The sequence below is a fragment of the Platichthys flesus genome, chromosome 15 (assembly GCF_949316205.1).
Source record: "Platichthys flesus chromosome 15, fPlaFle2.1, whole genome shotgun sequence".
NCBI lineage: Eukaryota > Metazoa > Chordata > Actinopteri > Pleuronectiformes > Pleuronectidae > Platichthys > Platichthys flesus.
In genome coordinates, this window is record NC_084959.1 from 20006061 (window position 1) to 20016812 (window position 10752).

A 10752-nucleotide genomic window follows, 5' to 3' on the forward strand; every position below is an offset into this window, starting at 1 on the left:
ACTCTGCTAGATAACTTGACATTTTTTGTAGTTTCTTCGTGAACCTAATGCAAAAGAGGTCAGTGATGTGTAGCTTTGCTAATCAGAGCAGCTGCAGCACACATCTGGATAAGCCCAAATATTTTGCTGATACCTAAATATTTAGATTAATCAATTCCGAGGCATGTGTTAACCATGTAGTGTTTACCCCTAGAAGAAGAGCTCCCCACTGGTACTATCTGATGTTATTCAGCGAGAAATACCCGGGAGGCCTGACTTTAACTGACTTGCCAAAGGTAAACTGGTTTTGCAGTCATTCAAACAGACATGCCCAGAGACAAGTTGACTGAATTCAGTCAGCGTCATTGGAAATGACAGAAAAAAACGCCAGCACCAAATATCTTGAATCAAGACGAGACACTTTTCATATTTTTTTATTTGATTTGTAACAGTCAAAAACCATGTGTGCACATGCTGCTGAGACAGTGCTTACATCTACCCCCTGTTTGCCAGTGTGGATCATTGCATTCAGCACAGATCACTACCCAGATAAATTGCACGGAGGCCTCTTGGTTCAAGAAAAACATGCTTGTGCGAGAAAGTGAAAGTATTGGAAAATGATTTCTGATCCATTGGTCTAATGGACATGAACAGCAAAACTTGACAAACTAAAAACAATTTTGTTCAATCAAAACCAAGCAAGCGTAAAATCTCATAACATTTAAAGGATTGTTGTCCAACGACTGATAAGACTTGATCATGAAAACGAAAATTTTTGTGCCTGCACATAGGCAGATGTTAAACTTTTATGAAACTGTGCATTTACATTTTAGGCATAAATTAAGGAAATCATACTTAACGTAAGTCTTCAGTCCATAATGAGATGTACCAATACATAACAAAAGTACAGATAGTAAGAAATATTCTCCAAGTTAAAACTGAAGACGGTTCACTTTTTGTGGAATGCTGTTGGGACAAAGGAATGCATTTATGCAAATATCAAACCTACAACTCATTCCCAACTTCTCTAAGCATATTGCAGTAGATAACCTCCACTCTAGCACACAGTCACATGTTAAATCTGTAAACACGACAACAGTCACAACTCATCTCTCATCTTATCACCCTTTGGCCTGACCATCCTGCCAATGAACAGGATGGAGTTTGTCTTCTGGTCCTTCACCAGGAAGATGAAGGGGTGGTCGGCGTAGAAGAGTTTGGGGCTTTTCAGCTTGTCCGTGCCGAAGACGCTGGTGTCAATTTCATTCCCCTCAGTGTCCCACTCCATGGCAGAGGCATGGAACAGGCTTGACAGGTAGAGGTCCTTTTTCCCAGAAATGTTGGAGAAGTCTGCTTTGGATTTGTTCACAGCCTCTGTCAGGCCCAGCTTCCCGAGGTGTTTCTACAGAGAGACACAGCAGGTTATTGGTGAAAAACAAAGACTAAGGTCTGAGCATTTAAATCCACTGAGAAGCTCATGGTGTCTTTAATCTGTTACCTGCAGGTTGTGACTGACTTCCATGCTGACTTTGGGCAGAGACACAGCTACTGCTGTCTCCTCCAGTTTGCCCATCCACGTCTCCAGCTGCTTCTTTGTCAGGATCTTCTCCAGCTTCTCCAGAGGCTGCACATTGTAGGGCATGATGAATACCACACTGGACTTCTTATGAGCCAGAGGCATGCTCAGGATGGACAGCTTGTTAGTGCTGTCATCATAGAAGCCATAGAGACCTGAGGAAACCATTCAAATATATTACAAACATTAGCATCTTGATCTTGTGCACTCTTCTCTGTTTTATATGCGATCACAGGTAGAAGACACTGAATAATATGTCAACTTGGAAAATCAACCAGATTTAAGAGTTTGTGGTGATAAATCCGAATGTGTTGTAAACAGAAACAAGTGAATGAACAAGTTAATGCTGTCCACTAGAAAAGCTCTGCATGATTCACAGTATCTTTATTTATCTCAAACTGTCCACTATGGAGCCTGTTGGTTGAGCCTCTAACTGAAACATGCAACATTTGCTCAGACCTCCTTAAAAAGCCTCCTGAAGAGACTGTGGAGGAGCAGACATCCAGCTCTTGTGAGTATGTGAGAGTGGAACATTCCGAGCTCCAATTACCCACAATGCACTATAACAACACAAGCCATAAAGATGTTTTTACAAAAGTTCATGTTAATGAATGCTGAAATGTCAACTGTCAGAAAAATACAATAGCTGCTAAAATGTGGTTCTGTTGGTTAGTCCCACACTAATGGATAAATAATAGAAACTTAGTGAATAATAGTAAATAATAAGTCTCTCTGTTGTGAGCATTAAATTCAGACACACTTACTCATGATCATTTTAGGTCATCGCTGATGACAAACCTGACTGTACTGCACTGCACTGCAAGAATGTGACAGGAAGCAGCCTGCAGGCCAAGACCTTTTTTCATTGTTCTTACAGGAATATTTGAGAATGCTTGTATTGTTCCCTGCGTGGATGTGAAATGGTGTTCATTAAAAAATTCCTTAAAGTTAATAATCTAGACATGTGAATCTCACAACACACCACGGAGGGGTTTGGGTCTGTTTGTGTAATTATTGAAAATGTGGTTTTCAGAACAGAATGCCGAAGTTCCATTTTTACAATGGCTTGCACATTAATTTGACGCACATTAAAAAGAAAAAAAACATCAGTAAAGAGTGAATGTAGTTTACTATATAGTAACAGGGAGTGATGATGGACACATGCCAGAAGTTACCGCTCAGAGCCAAGAATAGTATGGTACACTAACCACTGTAAAGATAAAAGCTGTGGTTTTTTTCTCTTGAGCTTTTCTATTAATTAAATGAAGAAGATATGACTTGTTATCAGAAGCCTTTAATGTACTAGTACGCTGATTTAATTACCTTTGAGACAGGTTTCCTGTTTAAACCTGATCCCAGTCAAGATGCTGAGTCAGCTACTGACTGTTGAGAGAGGTTTCAGTCTATTTCCTCCCAAGCAGAAAGCACACAACTGCGTTTCTCCACATGCTGAACTCTCCCTTTGTGTGTTTATGTGTCTTTAATGAGTCTGTAAATATATTCAGGATTGTCTCCACCCACCTGTGCGGTGCATCATCTGTACTGAAACCGTGAGGCTGCGGGACACCATGAATCCACGGTTGTCCACCATCTTATGATGGAACTGCTGGTCCCAGTGAGCTGTGGGAATAAGAAAATGAATTTGGGCTCATTTAAAGGAATAATTCACGCAAAATATACAGATTTAATGCAGACTCACGTTTGAAAACCATGGCATTGATGATCATCGCTCCATCAGTCTTCTCCAAATCCTTGGTGACCTCAGGCAGTTTGCCGTCGGTAGACTTTGCTGCCCACTCGTTGATGGAGTTCACAGCGCTCTTCTTATCTTTGAAGTTTATCTTGGAGTGGTCACAGTTGTAGTGTTTCTTGCTGCTCTTGACAAACTCATCCACAAATTTGACAGAGTTGGGTCCGTACAGACGGTTGCTGATCTTCCAGGTGACATTTCGGGTCTTGGGGTCACTGACCTCGGTCAGCAGCTCTGCCAGGCCGGTGTGCAGCTGCTCGTCTTTAACTTTAGCTGCATTCAGAACGGTTTTTACCTGCGAGGCGGTGGCGGCCTTTCCACCGAGAGCAACCAGGCCCAGAGAGGAGGCTACCACTACGGGGGAGATTAGGATGTTTTCCATATTTTTCTCCTTGGCCATGTTTTGGTAGAGACTGAAGGCCAGGGTGGCGCTGTTGTCAGCCAGGATGGTGGCATGGTTGCTGAGGACCTTGTTTGCCTTTGGGGCTGTGGCAGCTGCAGCTGAAGAGGCCAGGCAGAGCAGGGTTGCCATGTTTATCAGCCACATGATGTAACACTGATTAGAGAAAACACAGGAGAAGCCATGAAGTGATATGCTACCACTCACACACTGTTACTCATCTAAGAACGGAGATGACATCTTCTTGGTTGATATTTGTTGTTTCAGTTGGCTTATTGACATATACTTAAACACATGTTGTGTTAAATTCAGTATTTACCCTGCAGTTTTAAGCAGGAGGAGTGATCTGGGTTAACCATACAATTCAAACTACAGAGGATTTCTCCCAGAAAACCTCAAGACAAGACTTACATAACGGCCACGTCGGCAGCTTACATGTAGCCAAAACACTGGACAGATAGATCCGAGCTTTCACGTCTTTATAACACAAAAATATGTAAGATTTGACACATTCCCCCAAGGAAGTGTGTGTGTGGTTGATTCTGATCACTTCCTTGCGGTGAGGAGGAACCGACTGCATGCTGACACACACACACAGGCCACGTATGAGGCTCCAAGAAAAGAGGAGCTCATGGACAGTTATACCTACAATTGTAGATATTAATAGATATTTTTGCTCTATAAAACAATGACTGGCTAAGAAACAGCCTCTTATTGAAATACAACAGGGAAACAACAGTTCACCTAACATAGAAGTTTTCTATACATCAGCCCTTCCAGCAGCTTCCCAGACGTGTTTTTACAGGCTCACTAAGCCTCAAAGACAACACAGAGAGATGGAGTGATACAGGACTTCATGCAGCGGAATTCTTTTAGTTATACCTCTTTATATAGTTTATTTTACAATATTTTTTACTGTGGTCTTTTCTGTGTTGTTGCCAGCAGGGTTAGAACAGTGATGAAAAATGTAAAGCAACACTACAATTGACATTTGGAGACTAAACTCATGACCCATTGATTAAAATTGTTAACTTTTCTTAGTTTTCATTCCTGCTCTACAGGAGCTTCCATCGATCATTCTCCTCGGGTTAGGACCATTCAACTGATGCAATAACACATCAATGGTTCATCTCCTGCTTCCATACATTTTCTATTACATGAGTTTGTACGTATATATCTAGCAATAATAATGTTAATTTATTTGGGTAAAGTTTCAGCCAACTCTGCAAACTCACATGACTTCAACAGACACTTGAGGGACAAATGAAGGGCTTTGGATTCAATTGAATTAAAGTCTCATCGAATATGTCTCTGATATTCTGTTACATTCTATTAAACTTTCTTCTACTTTTTTCACTGCTTCACCCCACAATGGAATCTTTAGCTCCACATCACAGATCTGACTGTGGCCTCTTTGCACATGCCTGGGCATTTCCCACCAGATGAACTCAGGATACTCTCTCCCTGCCCCCAACTCCTAAATCTTTTTATCTTACCTTATTAGGTTCTGTCATTAGTTCAGCAGTCCTCCAAGCTGCTCACCACCAGATCCACCAGCACTGATTCGCTCAATGTGAAGTTTGATGTATCTGATGGCAGAGAACAGAATTTTGTGCAGGGATTGTTATGCCTGGTTATTCAGTGCATGAAAATCTCTGCCCTGGAATCTTATTTCTAGTCCCGCCCCTAGTATCCCGGGGCCGTGGGAGAGGAATTCTCCCCTCCTGGTCCTAAAGCCGGAATCTGTTGCTCAGTTGGAGCCCAGACGCTTAAAACCAGTGACCCATTATAAACGCACCCCCTCCTTACTTGCTGAGACATGAAAGCTTTGCCTTTAGTGTTTTTTCCAATAAAAGTCAACTTGAAAGTTGAATTTGTAGTGGTAGGATTGGTATTTTGTATTTACATCAATTGTATCTATCATATTGTGGAGTAATGATCTAGAAAACATGCCATTAAAGTCCAGCTTTTGTGGCTTTAATTGCTGCATTGATCGGTTATGCAAAACAAAGTGCAAAGGGGTTATGCCATAATATAGTTGCTAAACCTTTTGGTATTTTTGGTAAATTGTAAATGGTAAATGGATAACCTCTGGTGTGTGATTACTGATTTATTTTGTCATCTAAATGAGCTGTTACTGCCTTTGTTCTCCCCTCCCCCACCCTGTGCTGCTCAAGACTTATATGAGGGCCGGGGGTTCATCTTAAAGTTAAAGTTAAAGAACCTCATCTCTATTTTATTTGATCTTATTCATGTTAGCAACATCTTGGATGCTGTAAAGGTCATTGGAGCTGTGTAAGTTACTGCTGTAGCCTCATTCCCCACTCAGTAGTCAAAGAGCTCAGTGATGTGACATTGATTTTTTTCTATGCTTTGATGATAACATTTGATTATGTGATTTCTCTTCTGTTCCTGATTATGTGCCTTGCAGTTAATCTTTACAGTTATTCAACATCCTGAGCCAACAGAGATACTGTGGGCACAGAGGCGGCAGAGGACAGACACTCCAGGCAGAGACATGCAGAGGTCGAAGGACACAGAGACACACACGGAAGGAGAGACACTGGCACAATGGGAAGGACTGAGATGCAAAGCTAGACCCTTAAAGTTCATAGAATTGAGACCCTGGTGGCATGGTCAGTTGCCACAGATACATATTCTCATTCAAAAACAATTTTACAACACAGTGGCTGTGGCTCATGAGTTAGAACAGAAGGTCGACTCAACCCTAAATAGCCCCTGACGACTGTGCTACCAGTGTATGAGTGATGGACGATAGAGAAAAGTGCTGCATATTGCACTCTATGAATGTGTGTGTGAATAGCTGAATGGCAAAACTGCACTGTAAAGAATTTTGAGTGGTCATCAAGGCTAAAAAATACAATTTACATTGTCGATGTCACCTTGTCCTAATAATAAAGACAAACAACATACTTACCATCAGGTTTGTTTTTTCGACATGTAATTGAAGTCTCAAGTCTTACTAAAAAATAACCGGGATGACAACATCAGGGTTATTTTCCCTTGCTTCATACACACACCAACAGAAACCCTCCATCAGCATCATCCCTTTTCCCTCGGTTGATTACTTAAGCTATCTCTTTAAAGAATATCCCTTTTCCTCGTTATTGGTTCATTACTGAGCTGAGACTGATATGAATGAATTATCAACTGAAACAGGTATGATTATGTACACATCCCTATGTGTATTTTGTCTTATTGAAATGTATTAAAAGTAAAAAAAAAAGAACACAGTGTTTAACTCAGCCGTACTCTCCATGATGGGTTAAAGGAAATTTACATTTAAATCAGCTGAATGATCCTTTAAACAAGAGACCTCTGTAGGGAATTCAGCCCCATTATGTTTGCTGCAGAGCTCTATCACCAGTGGAATGTACACCTGGACGTCCCATCACACGTGTCGGTCTGTGTAACAACAACACAGAGAGGTGACCTCCGGTTACATGTCTGATACCTCTGTGTTACATAAGCTGCAGGAGCCATTCTCTCAGGGAAGTGGTTTGACTACATGTCGTGTCCTGACACAAATACAGGGAACTTGGCAGCAACTTGAATATGATGACACACAGGTCGTTACTGTTACATCACATTAGGTCTGAAACCAGTGCCACCATGAACTATGTAGAGAGGCATGTGAGGCAAACAAGATCAGATAGGGCCTATCTGACTCCTCCTGGTTAACAACAATTGTATAATATGCTTCCAATCTGAGACTGTAACAACAGTGAGCAGCAAAGACAAACTGGTTTACACATTTTTTATTTTTTATTTCAAAGAGCATCAAAACGACTAAGTGGGTTAAAAGTAGCCACTGAAATGTGTATGGTGGCAACAATTCAACAGCAGCAGTTCAGGCCAGTATGAATTTGATATGTGTGGGGAGTGTGGGAACTGAATGCTCTGGTTTCATTTTTCCCATGAATGCTTCCTTTTCTTCTTCCTGGTTTTGTGTGGATCCTCCCCCGGCCTGGCTTCGCTCTGTGTCTGTGAGTGGATCAGACAGAGGGAAGTTACAGGAGAAGCGGATGCACATCCGGTGTAAAGCTCCTCCTGTTGTCTATGGCTTGTTATTAATTCTGTGCAGCTGCCTGTGTGTGAACAAAAAATAAACATCCATACTTGTATGTAGAGTATTTTATCATAATCCAAAGAACTGTCTTCATTGAAGCTGTACTGTAGCATGTTGTTGTTTCTACTCATACTTTGAGCTTTCTAATTCAAGGCAGAAAGTATGCTCCTATAACACCATTCCACCAAGGATAAGCTGAGTATATATATATATAAGAAAAAGTAGTAACCAGGAAGTGAAGAGGGGGTCACTGGTTTAAAGACTTGAAGAGTAAATCTGCCATTTAGGTAATATTTATGGATGAGGCACCTAAATGTGTCAGATTAATAAAAAAATGAAGCTGATACGTTCCCTGTGTAAACTCACCTAATAAGCAAAAGCGAACATAAGCAAAGTTCACTTGTTTGTGAGAGTCTGATTTTTTTCCATTTCCAAATTCATAATAATTTCACTCTAAAACAGGGGTCATCAGAATTTCTAATATATCCCAGGTTGCACTTGTTGATTTGAATCCAGGCTTTTATAAATGTTTCACTGAGTAGTTGGACTTTAGGTCTGCTGCAGTTTATTCAACGGAAAAAAACCACACTGCTCTTATGGGAAATTGTTTTGTTTCGCCTGTCAATCAGTTTTTAACAAAGAGAGAGGATCTGATCCACTGATCTAGTCAGCTTGGGCAGATAACATAAGAATCTGTATCCTTCAACCAAAGCAAAGTGCATCTGAGACTGAGCTATACAGATGTAGGCTATAGTCAAGTAATACTAAAAATATATTAAAATGCAAGAAATTACTTGCAAGTACGTACTTTTACTCCAAAAAGGGTTACTCCTTAAAAAAAATAAAAACACTTTTACATTTACTTTAGTTTTTGTGTCTTTATTTGTACTTGTACTTATTAAAAATGTTCCTCCACTTCTAAGAAATACTATAAAATAGACATAGTAGAAACTCCTTCATACAGACAGTGAGGAGCTGCAGGTGGCTCACAGAATCACACAGGAGGAGTTTTTGCTGAGCTCTGAATCACCAAAACAAAAGGCAGAAGAAATGAAAACATGAACATTTTGACAATTTGATCTGGCAGGTTGCGAAGGCAGCAAAAAGTTACCTCTCCCACATGCCTCTCATGTGCCACTGGCCCAGTGCCAGACTGATTATCTCTGTGGATAAAGAATAATATCACAGTTATGAGGTCAACCAGTTCTAAGAGAAACAACATGACAGGTGTGTGTTGCTCTCTGTTATTCAGACACCGATTCAGATCAGATTACATCTTTAATGAACTCTATGGTTGGATTGCAGGAGCAAGGAAGCCAACAGCACAGTGGGTACAGAAGCCCTCTGGTGGAATAAATAGGAACTCTATAGTAATTCCCATGACCACTAGAGGCCGCTAAAGTGTTAGCTGGAGAAATATTGTCCTTTACTAGTGATTGTTTTTCTGTTATTGCCACAGCAATCATCGTTAACATACTTGACTAAATCAATGGAATAAATTAAGTTAATAAGACTCTGATAAGTTGAACAAAAATGTCGTACTGTACAAATTCTGATTTGGAATTCCACTGCCAAATATTAGGTTTTACCAAATTGCTTTTCTGATTCAGTTTCAACATTTCACTCAAACAGGTCCTCACTTTTAGTCAAAGACAGCATCAAAGGTCCAACAGATCCATCTTTAAGGGAACTTGTCGTTGAAGGACCGTCACTGCCACGGCTCAATTGTTTAGGATTAAAGGGATCTAACGTAATTATCCTAGGCAAAGGGTTAATCTCTGGCTGCTGGGCCTGGAATAGCTCTCTTAGCAAATGCTACTCACCTGCTCTGCTTCTTTACCAGTTGATGGCAATGCTTGGCCTGGTGTGATATAGAACTGAGTTTAATCGTTATCACATTGAGGTAGTCTAGTCTAGCAGCTCTAACGTGGAGAGAATATAGAGCATGTGGAGACAACCCCATGCTTCTCTCTGCTGAGAGCAATTTATATTAATGTAATGGCAACAAGGACAATGTAAAATTGTCTAATCTTTATCTTATTAAATGTAAGATTTTCTTTACCTGGCATAACGAAATTCAACTTTGTATGAGTGAACAAAGAGAGAATAATTGATCTTTTCAGAGAGCTGGCTTTGCACATGGTGGAGATGTTATTATTTGTTGAGTTCACACTTCTGTAAATTCACATAGATGCATTAAGATAACATAATATTTGTGATGCATTCTTTCCCGTCGCTGCGCAAGCTCATGTCTGCCCTGTGGAAACACTCCCTCACAGTGTGATACAACAGCCTCCCATTTCCAAACCTTAACACCCACCCTGTGCACCTACTCTGTAAATTCCTGGAAAAAACACAATTTCCTATGAGATAGAGCTAATACCAACCCGTCCTCCTTGGCAACTTCGGGCCTCTCACCGACCCACCCCACTGGGAGGTTTAATTAAATTACTGTATTTTCTTTTATCCCCCTTTGAGCTCTCCTTCCTGACATCTCCACCCACACTTGGAGCCTGCAGCATTCTCAACTTAACCTTCTCAGAACATCTTATAACACACTGAGCATGAAGACATTTCTCTAAAGTTTGTCCTCAGTGTCTAATCTACTCTGCTAAAGCCCACACTCTGTCGACACACATCTATCAGTTAATTTAAGGCTGTAACTAGCAGGTCTGGAGACAGCAAACAGCTAGAGCTACAGATGACTGCAGATAACTTCTCTCTCCACAGCCTCACTACATCTATCACATCTGGTCCAGATGTTTTAACCTCCTGAACAATTATATCCATGATGCCAAATGTACATCATGAGAGTTATGTTTGGGCAATCTTACCATAGCCTGCTTTAACCATTTTCAAGATATCGTACAGCCCTGTCAGTAACTGATAATATAATATAAAGTAATATAATATAACATAATATAATATAATATAATATAATATAATATAATATAATA

At 40.5% G+C, this 10752-nt stretch overlaps 1 protein-coding gene and 1 long non-coding RNA gene across 2 annotated transcripts; both read right to left on the reverse strand.

Annotated features, from left to right (window-relative positions):
* Nucleotides 1-397: 397 nt before the first annotated feature.
* serpinh1a (serpin peptidase inhibitor, clade H (heat shock protein 47), member 1a) lies at nt 398-5364 on the reverse strand. Its single transcript, XM_062406815.1, has 5 exons — nt 5202-5364; nt 3255-3861; nt 3077-3175; nt 1478-1710; nt 398-1381 (listed from the first exon to the last, which is right to left on the reverse strand). Exons 1-5 carry the CDS (start codon nt 5217-5219, stop codon nt 1079-1081), a joined length of 1260 nt encoding a protein of 419 aa, XP_062262799.1. The 5' UTR covers nt 5220-5364; the 3' UTR covers nt 398-1078.
* A 2121-nt stretch (nt 5365-7485) lies between these two features.
* On the reverse strand, nt 7486-10603 carry LOC133969945 (uncharacterized). Its single transcript, XR_009924255.1, has 3 exons — nt 8907-10603; nt 8758-8816; nt 7486-7710 (listed from the first exon to the last, which is right to left on the reverse strand). It is a non-coding gene; the product is annotated as an uncharacterized LOC133969945 (long non-coding RNA).
* Between the last annotated feature and the right edge of the window lie 149 nt (nt 10604-10752).

Coding starts and splice junctions, on each gene's coding strand:
- serpinh1a (XM_062406815.1), bottom strand. Junction 1,711..3,076: donor ACAGATGATGCACCGCACAG/GTGGGTGGAGAC, acceptor TGGTTTCCTCAG/GTCTCTATGGCTTCTATGAT. Junction 1,382..1,477: donor AAGTCAGTCACAACCTGCAG/GTAACAGATTAA, acceptor GTCTCTCTGTAG/AAACACCTCGGGAAGCTGGG.